The following is a 23,716-nucleotide window of genomic DNA, read 5'->3' as shown; positions in this document are numbered from 1 at the left end:
AGAGAAGGTACAGCACTAACTCTGAAGCATCAACAAAAAACCTGACCAGAACAAACAGATTATAAGAAGAAAATAATATTTGAACAATTGACTTGTGGATGATTCCCTGAATCAAGATAAGGAACAGCGGCACTGGTACTCTTAATCGCTAATAATTTTTAGAAACGGTGAACAGCATTACTAGTTTGTCAAAAGGGTTTGTCACTCTCTTTGAATCAAGAGAAGGTACAGCACAGACTCTGAAGCATCAACAACAAAATCGTGACCAGAAGAAACAGATTATAAGAAGAAAATAATATATTATCAATTAACTTGTGGACGATTCCCTGAATCAAGATAAGGAACAGCGGAACTGGTATTCTTACTCGCTTATAATTTTTTTTAACGGTGAACAGCATTAATAGTTTGTCAAAAGGGTTTGTCACTCTATTTGAATCAAGAGAAGGTACAGTTCTGACTCTGAAGCATCAACAAAAAACCTGACCAGAAGAAACAGATTATACGCATAAATTAATATTTGAAAGCAATTTATTTGTGGGTGATTCCCTCCTGTATACAAAAAAATACTGATAAACTAAAAACCGATAACTAGAAATAATGTAGTGGTTTAATAATAGCATTACAATCTTGCAATTATTATGAACAAACACAAACATTGGAATGTAGGGGGAAAAAAGTAATTAATGCATTTAACAAAAAGTTGTTTAAATAGTTGAATGAAGAATAGAATACTTGCTTTTTTTTTAAAGTACAGTAAAAGTTCTAATAACCTTTTATGACTATGTCTTCTATACTACAAAATATGAATATCAGCCATTTTTGAGTTAGATCTTTAAAATAGTTGAATGAAGAATAGAATACTTGCTTTTTAAGAAGTACAGTAGAAAGTTCGAATAAAATCTCCAATAACAGTGTCTTCTATGCTTACAGAAGATAAATATCGACCATTTGTGAGTTAGATTTGTATAATGTCTGGTACAATGCCTAGGTTCGTTACAAGTAATGCTAAACTTGAATTCCTCAGACTACAATGCCACACGATTAGTTGCAAGCTTCTTGATAGTTCTATACGATATGACAAAACCCATTATTTCAATATTTCCTGAAAGCACTCTAATAATCTGAGTTATTTAAATTGGTACTGGTCATTAGATATTGCCATTTTAATACTGATAAACAATATGAAAGCATATGATTGAATTTATATTTAAAAGATTAATCTCTTTCGATAAATGCTATAAACTTAATTTTCAATAATATATCAAAATTTAATGTTGGAATATAACTATATAGAAAGACAATCAAATGTGCTGTGTAAATATATATGTAATACATTGGCGTAATGTCTTGCATTTAGAATACAAAGGAAATGGCTGTTGGCAAATGCTTACAAATCTACACAAAAAAAATCTGTACATTTTGAAAAGTTTTGAAAACTAACCCACCCTTACATCTGAGGATTCATAAAGGGTCTCTCATAATCACAGTATCAACATGTATTTTTTTTATATTAAAAATAGCAGCAATTCTGCGCCTTGAACACCCAGCAGGGTGGATACGTGCGCATTACAAGTCTTGTTATTATTATCTATTAGTTAACTAAGTTTAGTAATTGGCCTTATAAGAAAGCTCAATTACATCATTTTTAACTCACACCTGTTATCTCAATGTAATTTCTTTTCCAAATAGTGGACTTACGTGGATCACACACAAACTAGTAAGAGGACTGCACAAAGCAGATTAAACTGCTCATCAATTAAGTTTAGTTACCGAAGAAATTCATTCTTTTTTTTTGGGGGGGGGGGGGAGACTAGAATACCATGAAGCACCCCGCACTGAAAATTTCCCTCAAAGATCATGACAACATTGTATCTAATTTCATTTGCCTGGCCGCCCATGTCAGCTAAAATTGGCAGGGAGCCAGTCATGAGCAATGCACACTACCTACAATTTTAACCGGTAACCCATTTCAGCTAAGATGAAAATGTTGGGCTCAGCAAAGTTCTTGTGCTACGAAGCTTTATACTAAAAGGGCCCTGTCTAAAAAGTTGACAATTTTCCCGCCAAAAGGGTCATCGTTTTTCTTTATAGACCCCTTGCATGTGACGTCACACACTCAAACAGCGCCCTCACTGGGGGGTCAAAGGAAGCAAATGATTGGACAATACCTGTTCTTATGCGTAAAAACCTGCACATGATCCCTGTAGTGCTCCGCTTTATGCACGGAGTCTATTGGCTGGTTTGTTTCCTAGACAGCGTTATTAAGCGTGTATGCGATGGGCTCATTCTCATCCACATCAAGGTCATCATTGTCTTCTAGACCCTCGGGGCCGATGTTCTCCTCGTCCAGCTCTCCTTCAAACATGGCCTGAAGGGACAGCTGAACATTTCTGGATTCTTTAAGAGAAAAGAGACACAGAAACTAGTTAGTTAGACAATGTAGCTAGTTAGTTAGTCGAAGTAGCTAGCTTAGTTAAATGATGAAGCTAGTTAGCTTATAACACAAGGTAGCTAGTGAGTAAGATGAGGTAGCTAAGTTAGATAGACATAGTAGCTAAGTTAGTTAGACGAGGTAGCTAGCTTATAACACAAGGTAACTAGTAAGTTAGACAAGGTTTCTAGTTTTAAGATGAGGTAGCTATGTAGTTAGAAGATGCAGCTAGTTAGTTAGACAAGGTAGCAGGTTAAATAGACAAGATAACACATTGATAAGTTCTTTTAAATGCACTATATAAGAACTATTTATTATTAAAGGCAGTGGACACTATTGGTAATTGCCAAAGACTAGCCTTCACAGTTGGTGTATCTCAACATATGAATAAAATATCAAAGCTGTGAAAGTTTGAGCTAAATCAGTCATCGAACTTGCAAGATAGTAATGAAAGAAAAAACACCCTTGTCACACGAAGTTGTGTGCGTTTAGATGGTTGATTTCGAGACCTCAAGTTCTAAATCTGAAGTCTCGAAATCAAATTCATGGAAAATTACTTCTTTCTCAAAAACTATGGCACTTCAGAGGGAGCCGTTTCTCACAATGTTTTTTTTACCATCAACCTCTCCCCATTTCTCGTTTAACGTTTAATGCTAATAAATATTTTGAGTAATTACCAATAGTGTCCACTGCCTTTAATATTATTGTAAAGTCTAATGATTACTCAGTGCATGACTTTTGATACAAGTATAGATTTAGCAGAGAAAGTAAGGTAGGACTGCTTCCAACTCACTTTTGCCAATACGGAAACGAATACCAGGATCCTTGGGTCTTTTATCGCTAGCCGTGGAGTTTTCTCCCTCAGCATTACTGACCAGACCAAGCTTGTCTAGTTTTACTGGCTTGCTCTTCTTGTCTTGATTCTCTTCAGTTCTGTTTTTATTTTTTTAGCAGAAACGGAAAAATAAAATAATATCAATATCAATACGAGTGAGGGAAGTTGAACATCAGTAGATATTATCAGAAAATGTTTTTAAGATCTTACTTCACAGTTTTGACAAAAGACTTCAGAAATTAAATAGGCCTACTTAAGTAAATTTATAAACCGCGAAATACAGATTTAATTAGTACTTCATAAGATTACAGTTAAAAAGCTGGGGAAAAAAAACCCATTAAAAACCTATCTCAAGAAAGCAACATTATTTATCAAATAAGTTAAACAGTATTAAGAATTAAATAAGATATTATAATGGTATTTCTAAACTATATAAATAAATTGACAGTAATATTTCCAACTGTGCACGGTGGGAATACAATAAGAGTACTTAAAATTCATACTAATGATCAAAAGTGAAAAACACAGAATGGAAGAAAAGGATAAAACAGAACTGGTCACCAGGGCCCAATTTCATGGCTCTGCTTACCGTAAGCACAGAATTGGCGCTTACGGAAGCAGGGAATTCTGTGCTTACGGCAAGCGTATTTCACGGGTTAGCGACAAATTTTGGCTTCTGCGCATGCGTACTCAGCGTTACTAGGCATTCTACGCTTACAAGGCTAGCGCAGAAATTCGGCGCTTGCACGTAAGCGGGGAATCGTGATCGTAAGCGCGGAATTCGGCGGTAAGCAGAGCCATGACATTGGGTCCTGGCCAGTGCCCGATCCACAGTTTTGGGATGTGTCTGTCCCGCCAACAGAGTACTAAAAGTTACATATTTCATACATGTAGGCCTATCCCTGCTGGCGTTGGTAATGTTTTGAGCTCTTTAGGAGACAGAGGCCCATAACCTTAGCTATGCAAAGAACTTTAAACTAACTGGCGAGGCAACCATGGAAGAAAGACAAAAAAAGAGAAGACAAAAAGAACAATACCACTTTAAAAGTAGGATGATTATCATGCATATGATAAATATGAAAATACAACAAAATTATTGATGACAAATGAGCACATTTTGACCAGGATAAAAAGGAACATCAAAACATAAATGCAGTAATAGTACAACATTCAAATGTTCATGAAAAATATATGAAAATACAACCAAATTTATGATGAACAAGGAACACATTTTGACCAGACAACAAAAAAAAGGTAAATATAAATGCAGTAATAGTACATCAAAACGTTCATGATAAAAGTATGAATCTCCTGCTACACCAAGCAAGATACTTACAGGTCAACTCCCAGCCCCAGCTCATCAATCTTCTTCTCAATAGCGCCCTCGTACTTACTCTTAGAGAGCGAATACTCCACCATGAACACCTCCAGGATGAACGCAATGAAGATGCTGTGTCCAAAACAAAAAAAAAACGAAAAAGGAAACATCGTCATAAGGAAAACACAAAATTCCTCGATGCTTTTTTAAGTATCACCACATGAGTAATTATACTGACAATAATACATTACTTGAAATTTTCTGCTCAAATCAAGAGCATCAAGAGCATAACAAACAACGAAGGTCCTCGAGCTCAACTTGGTTCTTTAAAGACACTGGACACCTTTGGTAATTTTCAAAGACCAGTCTTTGACCGAAAGAGGAAACATTTTACAAAAAGGGAAACACAAAATTCCCTGACACTGTTTTAGTGTGATCACTTAAGTCATGGCGGTACTATAACAGCAGTAATACAACTTGAGTTTTCCCACTCAAATCAAGAGCATAACAAGCAACGAAGGTCCTCGAGCTCAACTTGGTTCTTTAAAGACACTGGACACCTTTGGTAATTTTCAAAGACCAGTCTTTGACCGAAAGAGGAAACATTTTACAAAAAGGGAAACACAAAATTCCCTGACACTGTTTTAGTGTGATCACTTAAGTCATGGCGGTACTATAACAGCAGTAATACAACTTGAGTTTTCCCACTCAAATCAAGAGCATAACAAGCAACAAAGGTCCTCAAGCAAACCATGTTAACTTGGTTCTTTAAGCCCTTCATAACAATGCATTTTCTTTATTGATAGCTGCAAACAGAAGATGAAAACATGTCAGTTTCAAAATGCGGGGGAACACCTAAAATAAATCTAAATAAATCTAAAATAGAGAAAACTCAGACAGAGCACAAAAAAGTTGCTTAGCCTACAAATATATGCTTACCAAAACATATGCTTACCAGAATAAAGTTACCAGCCAAAATACCATGTCACATACACAATTTTTGATTGGTGTCCTGCTACTTTCTGCTAAGCACAAAGTAAGCAAAACATTCTGCTTAAGCAGCTCTATGAAATTAGGCCCTCGTTGGGGTTAAAACCCAATCTATGCGCAAAGGCTCGCTCCGAGACAGAGTTTGAACTGGGGTCCACAGAGATGAAAGGCAGGGAAAGAAAACACCGAGCCAACCAGATCCATAAGTCTGTGGTAACAACTGAGCGCAAAATTTTCCAATAAATGGCTGCGTTTACTTACTTGACGATGATCACCACCATGACGATATGAAAGGATAGGAAGTAAATCCTCGCCGCTTTATGCGTGACGAGAACAAAGCCATCGGCAATCAGTGTGAACAATTAAGGACCAAAGAGAAGGTTTCTTTGATATTAAAACAGAACACCAAATTTTATTAAGTTTTCATTCCATTAAAGCTGTCTGATCTTGTCATCCTCATTTGTATAACAAAAGGACAATGGTCCTCGATCAGGGATAACACAATAACCCTTGACAAAGGGAGATTTTCAGCATGAATTCCAGTTACATCTGCCCCTTAAATAAAGTGTTTGCCTGTGCAGGCTACACGATGGAATGGTGAATAAACACATCAGCTGACTAATCCGTTTTTCATGGTTTTAACTTTTTGTTTGTGAAAAAGAGCCTATAAAAATTAACACTAGTGTTAAAGGTCATTCACTGGTTCCCTGTAATCAAAGGATATCATGCCATTGGTTGACCACCATCAGCTCAAACAGCACAACGAAGGCCTTGGTGATGTCGTTGAAGTTGTTGCTGCAGTAATGGTGGTTGTAGAATTCCGACTTGGTGAAATTGGCGATGCCCGTCCCGCAGTAGAGTTGTGTCGGGTCCGTGTACGCGTTGTCGGGTAGGTAACCGTAGAAGGTAATCCGCCTGCGGAATATTCCCATACCGATGACGGCAAACACATAGAAGATAACCTGTCAAAGGTCAAAGGTCAAAGGTCAAAGATTGAATAAAACTATGTGAAAGGTCATTGAGCTACTACCTAGTCTGGTCCCCTGTCTTCATCTACCATGCAGGCACTGGTGTTGAGGCTGATTTACTACCAGACTACCATGTAAATCTATTGTTCTTGTGATGTGTGAAGTCTTACAAATGACAATGTAAGTTTTAGTTGATACTAGAGAGTGCTGATGTTAAAAACAGGTATGAGTTCTGAGGCGGATTGGGGGTTTCTTAAAATAAATTAGAAATGGATTTAGGGGAGATTCTGTGGCAATCAGCCTTTGAGATTAGTTTACATTCCTGATATGTGTGTGAAGCATTGGAAAGTGTTCTGAACCATATGTGGAAGTTGGGGACATTCAACATGCATTCTTGCGAGTTAGTACGATATTACTTGCTGAGGTGCTTTTCATTTTTGAGAAATTACTAAACAAGTCACACAAAAATAATTTTTGTCTCCATGAGACAAAAAATACTTTAGCATGTGTCAGGGCCTTGCGGTTAAGAGCATCAATTTCAAGTTCTGGTGCTAAGTAATCACAGTGTGGGTTCAAATCTTGGTTGTGACACTTGTGTCCTTTAGCAAGATACTATAATTGCTTCTCTTCACCCAGGGGTATAAATGGGTACCTGTGTGGGTGTATGGGTAGAGGTTGATATTGTCTATAAAAAAGCCTTTGGCGCGCCACGACAGCTTGGGGCTGTATACTCCCACGGGAGCTGAGAAAGATAAAAGGGATGTTATTTGTGCTACGACCAGGGCACTTATGTAAATCGCATTGATAAGGTTATTGTGAAATGCACTGTATAAGAATTTGTTATTATTATTATTATTAATATTAAACGTGGTTACCAGTTATGAAAATTACACCATACTGGTAAACACGTTTCCATACTAAAAACTGAGACAAAAATTATTTTTATGAAACTGTTTTAGTCATTTCTTAAAAGCTAGAGTACTCATCACGTTATATTTCAAGGGGAGCTTTCTACAATCATCGTTTTCAAACTGTGTAAGTTTATTTAAATCTGAGGACGTGTTGAGGGGTGGGGGAGAGGGGGGGGGGGGGTTAAGGTTAAATGTGTTATCATGAACCTGTAGCTGATGATGGTGTGCAGGATGGAATGCTGAAGTGGACTCTCTGCAATGCACTGAATGAAGATGTGGTCATGAAGATGGGTCTGTAGAAACAACTATAAAGCAAAACAAGAGCAAATTATACAAATAATATTTTCAAATGCCTATGTTTATCATCGCATGGCCGGCGCAAACAAGGACGTCAGCGCCTGCTGTACCCTGAGTACATACGTAGGAAGATTAGTCTCCGCGGATTTTCTGCTCTTCCCGTTTTGAGATTCAGAGAATAGCACAAGACAGGAGAGAATGGGAAAAGCTTGTGTCCACATGCTGTGCAGCCGACTGATGATGATGATGTTTATAAAGATGTATAAAAATTTAACAAAGTAAACAATCTATCTGAACTGTAAAATTGTAGAGTATTCCATGCCCGACATTGGGCAGATGATACCCCCCCCCCCCCAAAAAAAGGTTGCTATACAAAAGCTTGCAACGGACCATATGACATACCAACAGTATTATTGGCCAGAGGACTTTCAATTTAGCAATCCATAGGGATCAGGAATTGTACCTTATGTTATATAAATTGAACTCATAAATACCTTATTGACAAACATAGACATTCGACTAAGAACTTACGAATAAGACGCCACCAAACGTTAGAATTGACGGACCGATGTTGCTAATGGTGGATATAATGACTTGATACCTGTCCACAAAAAGAGAAATAATAATAAAAATAACAAAACCACATTTATTATGTACATTTCACCATAAAATGTTCAAAAGCGCATTACAAAAATCTACAACAGCATAAAAATCATCACAATCGAAATTCAAAATGCATGCTGTAAGTCCTTTTATCAAATGTTTGCGCACTCAACTTGACATGTTCACAAAACTCACCTTTCAATGCCTCCAATGACTCTTAAGATTCTCAACACTCTGAGGACTAGGAGAAAGTCTAATGTGGGCTCTGTGAAATCTTCTGAAATAGTAAATGGTGCACACTACAAGAGTTAAAGCCATTGGACCCTTTCGGTACAGGAAAAAAAAAAAAAGTTCACAGATTTACAAAAAATTTACAGGGTTCACAGAAGGTAGTGGTGAAAGACTTCTCTTGAAATATTAGTCCATGAAATGCTTTACTTTTTGAGAAAACGGTAAAACAATATAAATTCTCGTTAACGAGAATTACGGATTTGTTATAAACACATGTCATGACACGGTGAAACGCGCGAAAACAGGAGTGGGTTTTCCCGTTATTTTCTCCCGACTCCGATGTCCGATTGAGCCTAAATTTTCACAGGATTGTTATTTTATATATAAGTTGTGATACACGAAGTGTGGGACTTGGACAATACTGTTTACCGAAAGTGTATAATGGCTTTAAGGCAGTACAAAATACTTGTAGATACATTTTTCGATTACAACTACCACTCTATTATAACAATAATCCTAATAATAGCATGATAACCAATAACAATATTTAATAATAATAATAATATCAAAGTCTTATATAGCATATTCCTTCAGACATGTGTGAAAAGTCTTATATAACACACGTACATGTATCTACCAACAAGTTACTAAAGTAAAAAAAATATACATATTTTACAGAAAGATAAGATATTGAAGTTATACATTCTAAGACTCAATTATGTAGCACCTTGCCATCTTATAAGGCTTAACAATAACAATTCCATATGACACAAAAAATGCCATTAAATCATTCAATCAGGCATACAGATCTACACAATGAGAATCAACAATTCATTAAGACATCATAAATATACATACAATGAACACTGAAAGATTCCACTAGAAATAAAAACCACCAAAATTCAATCAATCAAGAACGCATACAAATGTATAAAATGAACATCAAAATTACTATAAACTTCAATAAAAGTACGCTGATATTATGAATCAGACTCCAACCATAAAAAGGGTAACAAGACAACCAAAAACACAATGAAATGAGCAGCTAACAAAGAATTTAACCTGTAAATACACACATTACTTTCATTTAATTTGTACAAATTTCTTCACCTATTTCATAAGTAAAGAATAATACAAATATTAACAGGAGTATACAACAATGGCTGCTTAACATAAGAAGCCACGGTTTGTAACGGGAGAGCCTTAAACAATAAATAAGCCTGAGCCAGAGCCCAAGCCAAAGTGGCACGCTTAGCCAGAGCCAGATCCTAAGCCGCAGAGCTATACTCCAAGCCAGAGCCAAACTCTTAGCGTTCAAAAGTCTTATCACATTAGCGCAACTGTCAAATTAATAGTAAGAAACACATTATCTAAGAGTCAAGTTAGAAAAAAAGTGGCCCAAAATTAAAACCAGAGTAAAGAGTAAAAACAACTTACTTGACGTTTGCTGTACTACTTCCTCTATGGCGCTGATTACAAAGGCTACAGTGATAATTACAAAGTCAAATCTACAAGAGAAAAAATATGTAATAATAATGATAATAATTCATTGGTTTTGTATTGTGCTCTCTCCAGGACCAGCCTGTTTGAGGGCGCATAACATTAAAAACGGCATAACAAAATTACATACATGTAGTAAGTAGTTTAAGAAAAATACACCATTAAAAAATATAAGCAAAAAATATTGAATACTCCAGTAGTACCCGAGTAGTACACAAAGAGTATTTGAGTACTACTGGAGTAGTAATTGAGTACTATCTGAGTAGTACCCGAATAGTACTCAAGTACTATTTGATACTCAGGTACCACCCGAGTAGTAATCGAGTAGTATGAGTACTGCAACACTGCAGGATTACTTACACATTCCAAGCGCTTTTGAAGTACTTGTAGAAACCATAGACGTACATCTTGATCAGGATCTCAAACATGAAGATGCCCAAGAAGTACCACTCTGCTTCATCAACCTTGACGATGATCAGAAACGCATTGATCATGATCACAAAGTCAAAGAAGAAGCGGAAGTATCTGAACGAATGACACATCAGAGGAAATATGAACAAAACATTTGTAGTGAATTGACATTATTATCAGTTACGTAATAAACCACTAGGGCGTGACCGCTAGCGAGGCAGCCTTGTGTAGCCCTGCTGGTGATAGTCCGAATCCAGCCATCAGCAAGTCAACATCGTGTCACTTTGTACTGATTGGGCTCCGGAACTCGACTATAGGTAAATGTATACCGTAAAACACAACACATTCAAACATGACAATAAGATCGGTTTTGAGAAGAGGTTTGAATTTTGTGGTACAAAGACAAGATCTAAGATTAAGTGGTAGAGAGTTCCAGATGCGTGGCGCAGCTGAAGAAAAATACCTATCACTGCAGGAGTGTCAAGACTATAGTTCAATGAGGACAAGCATGGAACTTGATCGAAGATTCCTTGAGATGAAGTGTAAACTTGAAGTTAGACAGAAATGGGTTGAACTACTTACCTATGTTTGACATATTTGCAGATGAATTCGCTGAGTGTAGAGTTGTAGCATGTGGCCATATACTTCTGGAAGAATGGCATGCTTTGGTTGATGGTCGAGAGCTTAACACTGAGGAGATCTACAATGCGTAGGAACTCCCATTTGGCTGAGGGATAAAGCATTAGGATCCATAAACATAATGCACTCAATCGAAGAGGGATTTGCTAGACTTAAGAGTGAGGAAGAAAATATCATAAGCATGAACATACAAAAACAAAAACAAACCAACCAAGTGCAACCCAACCCAAACTAATACAATCCAAACCCAACCCACCCAAACCAGTGCAACCCAAACCCAGCCAAACTCAACCATACTACACAACCCAACCCACCCAAACCCAACTACACCCAACCCAAACCAATGCAAACCAAACCAAACCAAACCCAACACCACCAAAACCCAACACATTATAACCCAGCCAAGCCCAACCCAAAACAAAGCCCAACCCAACCCAACCCAACCCTCCCCACCCCACCTGCACCCACTCAGTTGTGCCCACTTCAACCCACTACAACCCAATAAAAACATTCAATGTCTCTCACCAACTGATCCATTGTCATCGTTATCAAGAACCTTCCACAGCAGATGTACTTGCATGTCACTGTGTTTTGGAATGACAAACTTCATCACTGCTCTCCATCGCTCCCACGTCAGCACAAACTTGCTGTCAACTGTGACTTTCAGGATGTCCCACGCCTTGGCGAGCTTCCTTCTTTTCAGAAACACTGAGGTCTGAACTTCGTTCTGTGCAGCGAAAATCTGATATTATTATTTGTCACATGGCGTGGTTGAGCGGTCAAGCACACTGGACTCAAGCTCTGGAATTTCTGATCAGTAGAGTGTGGGTTCTACTAGTCCCAGTCGTGATACGTGTGTCCTTAAAATCAGTTAATTGTGATACAAATTTTAAAGAAAACATTTAACGACTCTGGTCACTATTGGTAATTGTCAAAGACCAGTCTTCTCAATTTGTGTATCTCAACATATGCATAAAATAACAAACCTGTGAAAATTTGAGCTCAGTTGGTCTTCGAAGTTGCAAGATAATGATGAAAGAAAAACACACCCTTGTCGCATGAAGTTGTGTGCTTTCAGATGTTTGATTTCGAGACCTCAAAATCTAAGTCCGAGGTCTCGACATCAAATTCGTGGAAAACTATGTTACTTCAGAGGGAGCCGCTTCTCACAATGTTTTATACTATCAAACTCTCCCCATTACTCCCTACGAAGTAAGGTTTTATGTGAATAATTATTTCGAGTAATTACCAATAGTGTCCACTGCCTTTAAAAGAAAAGAAAAAAAAAAAAGTTTCAAACAAAAGTTTAATTACCTTGAGATGTTTTCGGTAGTTCTTGTATATAACAGCAAGGAAGATACTCATAAAGATGTAATTACACAGCAAGACGAAGATCACAAAGAATACTATGTAGAAACTATTCCAGTCATAGGCTGGCATCCTACAAAGTATATAAGGTCATAGGTCAGATCTTAGGTAAGTTCAAAGAAGGTTGGTACTAACCATGGTGTTATCTATTTCTGAGTTGCCCAACCCTTCAAAACCATTTAACTGCTTTGATTAAGCATGGTGGCCTATCTGTGCAAACCCATCCTACACACCAAACCCAAGCCAAGCCAATTAAACCCAACCTAACCCAACTTAACCTAACCTAACCCAACCAAACCCATACACACTAACCCAGTTGTACCCACTTCAACCCAGCAGAATCTATTCTGGTCGTACCCTGACATCCTACCAAAGTAAAGAAGACATAGGTTAGATCTTAGTTTAGTTCAAAGAAGGTTGGTACTTAACATGGTGTTATCTATTTCTGAGTTGCCCGACTCTTTAAAACCATCTGTGGCCCAACTGTGCAAACCCATCCTAACTACACCAAACCCAATCCAAGCAAAGCCAATAAAACCCAACCTGACCCAACCAAACCCAACCAAACCCATACACACTAACCCAGTTGTACCCACTTCAACCCAGCAGAATCTATTCCGGTCATACACTGACATCCTACAAAATAAACAAGGCACAGGTTAGATCTTAGGTTAGTTCAGTCAAAGGAGGTGGTGGGTAACTTTATATTTCTAAGTTGAGCAATCCTTCAAAACTATTTGACTGCAGATTGTATAGGCCCTATGGTGGCCCAACTGTGCAAACCCATCCTAACTTCACCAAACCCCATCCAAGCCAAGCCAGTAAAACCCAACCTAACCCAACCAAACCCATACGCACTAACCAAGTTGTGCCCACTTCAACAATGTACAACTTGTGGCTGTTATCATGCTTAGCAGAGACTTTTAAAGCAGTATTTTCTGCTTAAGCAGCTCTATGAAATTAGGCAGAGTTCATGTCTGTCTACTTACATGACGTCAGGACTGTTGGCCGTAGTCACAAGGATATACAGTTCCCAGATATTTTCAATGTAGTGTGCAAAGTAAGGCTCCGATGATAGAACTTCTTTCAGGTCGCTACAAAAGGAAAAAAAACTACTATGTAAAACATTTCACTTTAAAATACACCTCAAAGTTGTTTAGTTGTAACGCCCCCACAGTAGATAATATTAACTGGTCAAACAGTAGAAGGGTTGACTGTGAATTGCGTAGTGCAAATTGTTATTTCGCTCTCAATCATCTAATGTACAATCCTACAACTTCATGACTAGAACTTGGGAGGGTTAAGGTTTAAGAAACGTGTTTGTTGTTAACTTTCTTGTCATAAGCGGGATTTGAAAGCACACTCTAAAAACAAGGCCTCAAGTTTTAAGTGCCAGACTGCTTCATCATGAAAAACAATACAGTAGTTACACTGATAATTGCTATTGAAGTTTAGTTATAAGAAAGACACAAGTAATATCTTCAGGTTTGAACTATCAGTAATTCATTTTCAACCATGTTTAAAAAAAAAAAAAGTTCGCCCAAAACAAGGCTTAAAGCCAATCTAGGTAAAGGGCTACAAGGAAGAAGGAGGAGCTGAAGGTAGGAATTGATATTCCTCTTAAAGGCAGTGGACACTATTGGTAATTACTCAAAATAATTATTAGCATAAAACCTTTCTTGGTGATAAGTAATGGGGAGAGGTTGGTGGTATAAAACATTGTGAGAAACGGCTCCCTCTGAAGTACCATAGTTTTGGAGAAGGAAGTAATTTTCCACGAATTTGATTTTGAGACCTCAAGTTTAGAACTTGAGGTCTCAAAATCAACCATCTAAATGCACCCAACTTCGTGTGACAAGGGTGTTTTCTTCTTTCATTATTATCTCGCAACTTTGATGACCGATTGAGCTCAAAATTTCACAGGTTTGTTATTTTATGTATATGTTGAGATACATCAACTGTGAAGGCTAGTCTTTGACAATTACCAATAGTGTCCACTGCCTTTAAAAGATGGAAGATCATCTATAGGATGAAGGGAAACATGCACCAGGCAAGGAGTTCCAAAGAGATGAAGTACGAGGGAAAAAGCTACTGGAGTAGCTCATTGTTCTACATCTCAGCACAGCCACAGTATAAGGATGAGAACAAACAATTACCAATTTAGTTCTACTTACTCATCGGAGAAGAGTTCCCGGCCAAGAAGAGCAAACAAGAAGAGAATTAAGAACAGAAGAATCAGAACGGTTAGAATCTCATTCAGTGAGTGGCGGATATTACGGAATGAGCGCCGGATCTAGAAGAAGAAACAAGTTGAAAAATGACAGGAAGTTTCTGGTAAAATTTTCTTTGTTCATCCCAAAATTTCATTAAACTTTACCCAGTCAGTTTTCCTTGTAGTTTATCACTTGGCATGTTAAATTGTTGTATCACATGAAGACCATAAAACATGTAAGATAACCTGCGTCAAATTTCAAGCTGTGACGGAATTAAAATTTTGGAAGTCAGTTAGTGATAAACTTGACCTGACTGTATTCAGTTAAAAAAAAAGAACCCCCCAATTGACCCAATTCACCTGACGCCATCATCAATAATCTTGGATGTGCCATTTTGGTGGTCAATGTCAGTGTGTGTTAATCAGTGAAGTGCGCATTTTAGGCGACGTGGCGCCATTTTTGTGGTCAACGTCACTGTGCGTTAATCAGTGAAGTGCGCATTTTAGGCGACGTGGCCTTTACACAGAAACCTATTGACCATCAAAATGGTGAGCGTAGCACAGTCCCCGCGTGTGACGTGCGTACAAGGACTAATAAGATGATTGTTCTGAGCGTCCAAATTTAACGTTTATGTGCACAAATTTTAAACTTTAGTGCACAGGTTTAAAACTTTCGCAAGGAGCCACTCAGCACTCAACACAGACATAGAAATTCAATGCAGAGTCCAGGTGCACTGGAGCTGCACCTTTCATGCACTTTTATTTCCCTTATTCAAAAACAAAGAGGATGAAATTAAATGGTCGGACGGTTGGAGGCTTGACTGTTTTTTTCATTGCCACAGTGTATCATACTGCAGACTGGCATAGTTCATCCACTATTTAAAAAGCACAGTGGACAATATTGAAGGGTCAAACAGTAGGAGGGTTAACAATAACCTGTTTAAAAACTTGACAACTTTGAACATGTATTGCAGGCTGGAATATCATATATAATGAGCAAAGGGGACAATATTGAAGGGTCAAACAGTAGGAGGGTTAAACAATAACCTGTTGAAAAACTTGACAAATTGAATCTTTACCTCTCTCATCTCAGGGAATTAGTCGGAGGGTTAAACAATAACCTGTTTAAAAACTTGACAAACTGAATCTTTACCTCTCTCATCTCAGGGAATTAGTAGGAGGGTTAAACAATAACCTGTTTAAAAACTTGACAAATTGAATCTTTACCTCTCTCATCTCAGGGAATTAGTAGGAGGGTTAAACAACAACCTGTTTAAAAACTTGACAAATCGAATCTTTACCTCTCTCATCTCAGGGAATTAGTAGGAGGGTTAAACAACAACCTGTTTAAAAACTTGACAAATTGAATCTTTACCTCTCTCATCTCAGGGAAGTTGACGAGGAAGAGCGGTCTGAGCATTCTGGACCAGCGGAAGGGTTTCTCAATCACTCCAGTCTCCACTAGAACGGTCATTAGTATCATATCCACACACATCACCTGCAAACAAAAACAAATTTTGGGTGATTGTCAAAGACCAGTATTGTCACTTAGTGTATCCCAACATATGCATACCAAAAACTTCAAAAATTTGTTCTCAATTGGTCATGGAAGTGGCATGAAAATAAAGAAAGAAACAACACCCTTGTTGAATAAATTTGTGTGCTTTCAGATGCCTAAAAAAGACTTCAGGCCTGAAATCTTTTAATATTTGAGTGAGAAATTTTCTTTTTCTCAAAAACTAAGTTACTTGAGAGGGAGCCATTTCTCACAAGATGTTTTATACCATCAACAGCTCTCCATAGCTTGTTACCAAGTAAGTTTTTATGCTAACAATTAATTTGAGTTGTTACCAATAGTGTCTAGCGCCTTTAACAGTTAGTGTGTGATTGGACAGAACACGGTTGAGAATAGCCTTGCTCAAGGCAGTCGCATTATTCACTCCGAAAAAGACGCCGTTGTAAACCCACTCGTATCCACTGGCAAATCGCTCATAGCCCCCGCTGTTTTGTGCACAATTCATCCGCACTTGTACCAAATATTCGCATGCGGAGGCCGTCAGGCCAACACTTAATACGGCCTCCGCATGCGGATAGTGTACGGGGCGTCATGTTGTGCGATGTGATTACATGGCGGGTTTTTACAGCGGTGGCCTTCTTCAGAGTGAATATTCCCGACTGCCTTGAGCAAGGCTAGGTTGAGAAATGAGAAACACAACAAACATAGGGAGGTACTTACACTGATAGCAACGACTAGTATAATGTTCTTAGCATCTGTCCACCATATTCTCCTCGGTGTGAAGGATCGATGATGACGCATTCGAAAGACGAAATACGCCAAGCAGGCCAGCTCCAGAACGTGGGTACTCTACGCATACAAATAATTAAAGTGCAATAGATAGAAACGAGTCAGGAATGAAAATACAAATTTGATTACAGAACTCAAAGCCCCAACTAATTGATCAAGTTTAACAACTTTGATAATCAGTGGTTATGGCCAGGTTTTTGGTGTGTCATATAGTTATACCATGCCCGATTTGCTGCAGAGGGTGTGGGGGCCCCCACACCAAATGTTCCATTACTTTAACACACCCATATATTTTGCCTCCAGAAGTCCAGTAGAGGTACCCCCCTGCCATAGTTAGCATGAAAATGTGCTTACTACTAAGCAGTGCTATGAAATTAGTCCCTGGTCATTAACTTAAAGGCAGTGGACACTATTGGTAATTGTCAAAGACTAGCCTTCACAGTTGGTGTATCTCAACATATGTATAAAATAATATACCTGTGAAAATTTGCCGCTCAATCGGTCATCGAAGTTGCGAGATAATAATGAAAGAAAAAAAAACCCTTGTCACATGAAGTTGTGTGCTTTCAGATGCTTGATTTTGAGACCTCAAGTTCTAAATCTGAGGTCTCAAAATCAAATTCGTGGAAAATAACTTCTTTCTCGAAAACTATGTCACTTCAGAGGAAGCCATTTCTCACAAAGTTTAATACCATCAACCTCTCCCCATTACTCGTAATCAAGAAAGGTTTTATGCCAATAATTATTTTGAGTAATTACCAATAGTTTCCACTGCCTTTAATTGACATTTAAGTTTTCTTGAGGCTCAATTATTCAATTTTAGATTAAAAAAAAAAGAAATAAAAAAACAGAAATGCATGACTTACCCAGTAAGGCATGCTCAGACCATTGACTGCAGGCTCTTCAAATATGGCCAGCATGAGTATCACAAACACAAAGAAATAGAGGACGTACTGCATGAACCTGTTATTATACAGATGGTAGTTTCTGAGGAACAAAAACACGGAAGTATGTCAATCAAATTTTGTGAACACCGATGGTGTGCAGTAAATACGCACAATCGCCATCTTGAACATAAAATTACAACAGTTAGCTACACGAACAGTCCTTTTCAAATATAGCTTTGCAAAAAGACAACACAGTAAACAAAATAATTAACTAAAAGGATTATCACAATAGACTTTTATCATAGTGCCACCATCGTGAATTTCTCCAGTTGATATTAATGTTACAAAACCGAGGCTGGAAGAACAAAATAGTCTGGTTCCTATTTGCAAAACGATTTGCAACAAGACTAAGATGGAGGCAGGCGTGACAACAGGAATAATGAAAATTATATGATGAAGTAAATTATGCAAGAAAAAAGTCAGCAATAACAACAGCAATAAAAACCAGATATGAAGTATTTGCTCCCTCAAACACAAGGTGTTCAAGAACACAATACTGAAAAGTCATAAAAGTACAAACATGACAATAAAAGTGTGACAATACAAATAAAGCACTGAACAACACTATACACAACATTTTCATACAGAAATCTGCAAGCAAAATATCAACACAATATGCAGGCACGTACAATTAAAATAAGTATCAAAAGTCCAAATACCTAGGGGCCTACAAGTTTGAAATTAGAATCACAATAAAAATGACAAAATACACAAAATGAAGAGCGGGAGAGGCAACTTATTCAACCTCCGGTCATGATCAGACTTCAAAGCATTTTACAATCAATATTCTATACAGAATATCTGCTAGCAACATATCAATGCAGACATACAATTCAAATAAATAAATATCAAAAGTGCAAAATATACAAGTTTGCAATGAGAATCACAAACATCTGCAAGCAAAATATCAACACAGTACGCAGGTGTGTACAATTAAAATGAATATCAACAGTGCAAATACAAGTTTGCAATTAGAATCACAATAAAAATGACCCAAAAAAAAACAAATTTGAAGAGAGGAGAGGTTACCAGCACAGTCACCTGCCTCGGCTAAGATCAAACTTAAAAGCATTTTTACAATCAAGATATATTTCATACAGAATATCTGCAAGCAAAATATCAACACACTATGCAGGCATGTACAATTACAATAGATATCAGTAGTGCAAATACCTAGGGGCCTAAAGAATCACAATGAAAATGTCAAAATACACAAATTACAGCAGGGGAGCGGCAGCTCATTCAAACTCGAGTCATGATTAGAATAAAAAGCATTTTACAATCAGAATATCATATATATTTGGTTTGCGGTAACACCACGTGTGTATCTACTTGCCAGGTAGAGTTTGTTCTTAGAGAACTGTCCACATGGTGTTACCGCAAACCAATACATTGATACCTCACCATGCAATGCCTCGAATCCTATACAGAATATCATAGACAAATCTGCAAGCAAAATATCAACACAGTATGCAGGCATGAACATTTAAAAAAATTAACAATCAACAGTGCAAATATACAAGTTTACAATTAGAACCACAATCAAAATGTATGTCAAAATACACAAATTAGAATCTGGCTGAGGTTACCAGCACAGTCATCCTTGGCAGTGTTGTAGCTAGACCAATGTTAGTGGTGGGCTCCTCAAATTCAGCCCACCAAAGCTGAGCGGTTCAACATTATTATTCATGTTAAGATAAGAGGCCACCATTGCTGAAGTGCAATCTGGGAGAAACCTGTGCTGGGTGGCTCAGTGTATTTTGCTCAGAGTGTTGTGTCGGGGCGGAATTTGTTAGTTCTGGGCAGAATCGTCCACCGTGGTTACAACACTGACCCTTGGGCCAAGATCAGACATAAAATAAAAGCATTTTACAATCAACATATATATATTTCATACATAAATCTGCAAGCAAAATATCAAGAGTAAGCAGACCACAACAAATGCAAAAATTTCAAAACAAGTTTCCAATTACATGTCGGATCACAGTCAAAGCGACAGAATACACAAAATTGGAAGAGGGGTTTACCATGGAGAGGTTACCGGCACATTCACCCTCAGCCAAGATCCTTATCATGTGGCATCCACAGTCAAAACAAATGAATAAAAGTGACAATTAAAGTCATTTGTTAAAAGTCCCCCTATGAAAACAAGAAAATGGGGGCCTAATTTTATGAAGCTTTTTAGCAGGAAAATGCTGCACGGCAGATTTATTTGCTTAGCAAAATTTGAGTGCGGCACCAGTGGCAACAGTATGAACTTCATGGGAAGTTGGCCGGTAACCTGTTTCTGCTAAGCAAGATTTGTCTGTGCTTAAGACGTTTTTATGCTTACAGCCTTGATGAAGTTGGACCCTGGCTGCAATGTGTAGGGCCTACTGAACTGAGAAATTGGGCCAGTGGTTTGGCGAATGTTGTAGTTCTGTTTTCTGGAATATCATCAAAATTCAAATTCAACTGACCTTAAACTCCCTGGATCGGTGTTGAACTGGTAGTTACGCGTTTCAACAGCGTCGATGATGTATGTGGCGGCAAGATAGATGTCCTGAGTAACGAAAAAATGTAAAAAGGACAACAGGTCAACTTCTCATTCATTCATTCAAACATATTTCCATACTTCATGAAAACAGAGTACAAACAAGGTTTTTTTTAAAGGAATAGCCAATAAAAAAGCTGTTCAATGAGGCTTAGAAAAACCTTAAATAGAGTATGGAGGCATCATCTGGAAGCCGAGGCTTATGTAGGGATGCCTGGGGACAGACAATAATCGGGGACAAGAACGAACGGACAGACAATTACAAATTGTCTTAGAAATTGTCTGAACAAAATCAACAGCAAATACTCCGCTATCATGGCTATGGGGGGCCTACTTGATTCAAACTGGCCTCTCGTCACTGGCGGTTCAACTCTTTCATGCGCTGATCGGTCGCTAGCAATCGGTCTAAATCCCTTTTAAAAAAACAGTTGTAAAACCCCCAAATTACAGATCACACGGCCACCAGTTGTCAGTATGGGAAAGAAGACTCTTGAGGGCTTTGTTTGAAGACAACTCCTTTTACATAGCACCATGTGATGGTTTACAATATGCTGTGACGCAATACGCAGCAAAACAGGCCAGGAACACTGGGGTGGACCCCTTCTCTTTTCAATAAGTGCATTAGGTTCTTTTACGTGCGTTACACAGCACATGGGACCAACTGCTTTACGTCAGGCTGCTTTACGTCCCATCCAAAGGACAAAGCATCATAGTTTTAAGTGTCTTGCTTTCAAGGACACAAGTGTCACACCTGGGACTCGAACCAACACTTTGTTGATCATTTTTAGCACCAGGGCCCAATTTCATAAAGCTGTAACTGTTTTAAAGCAGAAAATGTTGCTTAGCAAAAATGCTGCTTTGTAAATTTCTTTGCTAATAAGCAACAAAATAGTGAGGCACCAGTTACAACAATGTAAAATTCATGGAAATGTTGCAGGGAACCAGATTTTTACAAACATTCTGGTGAAAGCAATATTTTTCTGTGTTTACCAGCAATTTTTCATGCTTACAGGCTTTATGAAGTTTGGCCCAGAGCTCGAGTTCGGTGGTCTTATCCGCTCGGCCACGACACCCCACAAGTAATGAATAACACTTCAGCAGGCCTGATACTTCATGGAGGCAACGAAGGCGATTGCCTCCATGCCCCCTTTGCATTGCCTTGGTGCCCTTGAAAATTTCCTCATAGGGTGCCACCAAGGGATAAATGCCTTGGTGCCCTTGCCATTTCAAAATGAAAGCATACGGGCCTGATACTTGGAAAACTTACACTGTCATTCATGACCGTTTGGCCGGTCCTCTCTTCAGCCTCTGGCTGGTTGACCAGGTCGATTGTGACCATCTCCCCGCCATTCTCGTTCTTAACGAAGCTCACAGTGCGTGAACGCACAATACGAGTTGCCCCATCGTTCAGCAGGTTAGAGTCATTGGACTTGGTGCTTTGTGATGGCTTGTAGCTCTCAATGTGATTGTCCATTGTTTCTGGTGTCCTTGGGACATTATGCTGTGAAGTAAGGTATGAAGCAAGATGAGGTATTGCTTTCTTTAAAATTATTAATCGGACGTCGGAGTCAGGAGAAAATAACGGGAAAACCCACCCTTGTTTCCGCATGTTTCATGACATGTGTTTAAAATAAATCCGTAACTCTCGATATTGAGAATTGTTTTAATTTTGCTCAAAAAGTAAAGCATTTCATAAGGTTTATCGTGATTCAGAAACGCACTGCATTGTGGGAAGGAATATGGGGCGATTACTATGCAGTTTGTACGACTCGCGCACGCAACACCTATACCTTTGTGTGGGTTCAACAGCGCCCTCTCTTGATATTTTGCTATTCGCGATAAACCTTATGGAACAATATTTCAAGAGAAGTCTTTCAGCACCGTTACCTTCTGTAAACCCTGTCTGTAAGTTATTTGTAAATCTGTGAACTTTTATTTTTATTTTTTTACCGAAAGGGTCCAACACTCCAATCCAATCATTGGATTGGAGTGTTTAAAAAGTGGTTATACCCACTTTTCAATGTCAATGCCAATGAAATACAATTCCAATACATTGCAAAAACATTTTTTTTTAAATTTAATTTTAAATGAGCCGAAAAAGCGATGGCAGAACTGAGAGTATGGAAATCTTTCCATGCAATGTATCCATAATGATACTTATACTATTATAGCTATTATTAACTATTACTTAAACGCAGACCGGTCCCCGGTCTGATTTAGCAGTGATATCGTCACACAATCTGAATCACAGATATGACATAACAAGTGCAAGTGGCTTGGAGAGCAGTCACCGGGCAGTAAACTTTTTGGGGTGAAGTTCTGTGGGGGCACAACGAACTAGAATCTGGAAAATTCAATGAAATCTCATTTACCTTCAATCAACATGCAATCATTTTTTTTCAAGTTGTGTATCTTTGACCAATTTTTCCGGTCGCAGAAGGTTCCAAAAAAAGGGGAGTAACTTCGTCAATCATTAAATCATCCCACAGCTGATGTTGATTTAAGCAAATAGACTGGCTAGACTTCCATCTAACATTGTCATGTAGGTAAAAGACGTCTGGGTACGAGTCTTCAGTTTTTTTGTGTTTTTGGTTGGTCAATAGAGGGGGTACCACTGTGGCGCGAGTGCCATTTTTATTTAAATTTTATGGGTGGAGTATGGACATACCACGCCCCCTGGATGGGACAGTGGATGGGTGTGTGTTTGCCCCCCTCCCCTAAGAAAAGGGTAAAATTCTCTGAACACACCCCTCTTGAACAGAAGTACCCCCTCCAAGACCTTCTGAAGAAAAAAGGGGGGGGGGGGGGGACGTAACACCTATCAGGCACCAGGGCCCAATTTCATAGCGCTTAACAGTAAGCAAATTTTCCTGCTCACTGTAGCAGAAAATGGTCATGAAGGTGTAAGCATATTTTTCACAGATTAGTAGTTGGCGGCCATCTTGAACATTCACTGTGACGTCATTCATTTTCATGCAGTAAGCATGCCTTTTCGTGTGCTTCTGGCTAGCAGTGCTATTGGAAATTGTATAGTAACACAACATTTGTCTTTAAGCAGCTGGGCCCTGACTTGGGAATCCTTAAGAAACATACAAATGCAGATGACAACTTTAATAATTGGGTCTGCATTTTTTTTAGTATAACTTAACAATGCAAACAGCAATCATTTAAACTAAACAAATTAATCTAATGTAAAATCTGACAACTTCAATTAAAA

General features: G+C 38.2%; 1 protein-coding gene across 3 annotated transcripts; it reads right to left on the bottom strand.

The window, feature by feature from the left end:
• Positions 1–522: 522 nt before the first annotated feature.
• LOC117305773 (two pore calcium channel protein 1-like) lies at positions 523–22,977 on the bottom strand. Of its 3 annotated transcripts, XM_033790648.1 has the most exons (20): positions 22,872–22,977; positions 21,767–22,000; positions 20,426–20,508; positions 17,886–18,006; positions 16,951–17,079; positions 16,090–16,212; positions 14,677–14,795; positions 13,492–13,596; positions 12,449–12,575; positions 11,660–11,861; positions 11,078–11,222; positions 10,445–10,609; positions 10,022–10,092; positions 8,549–8,630; positions 8,282–8,351; positions 6,299–6,536; positions 5,836–5,926; positions 4,603–4,716; positions 3,225–3,364; positions 523–2,397 (listed from the first exon to the last, which is right to left on the bottom strand). In XM_033790648.1, exons 2-20 carry the CDS (start codon positions 21,971–21,973, stop codon positions 2,249–2,251), a joined length of 2,481 nt encoding a protein of 826 aa, XP_033646539.1. In that variant the 5' UTR covers positions 21,974–22,000; positions 22,872–22,977; the 3' UTR covers positions 523–2,248. The 3 variants fall into 3 exon arrangements, with proteins under 3 accessions (XP_033646539.1, XP_033646540.1, XP_033646541.1); XM_033790649.1 differs by lacking the exons at positions 21,767–22,000; positions 22,872–22,977 and adding an exon at positions 19,994–20,033; XM_033790650.1 differs by lacking the exons at positions 523–2,397; positions 3,225–3,364; positions 4,603–4,716 and adding an exon at positions 7,661–7,758 and having other exon boundaries at positions 5,844–5,926.
• Between the last annotated feature and the right edge of the window lie 739 nt (positions 22,978–23,716).

This window comes from Asterias rubens, unplaced genomic scaffold (assembly GCF_902459465.1).
Source record: "Asterias rubens unplaced genomic scaffold, eAstRub1.3, whole genome shotgun sequence".
Lineage (NCBI taxonomy): Eukaryota > Metazoa > Echinodermata > Asteroidea > Forcipulatida > Asteriidae > Asterias > Asterias rubens.
This window is presented reverse-complemented; position numbering and strand designations above follow the sequence as displayed.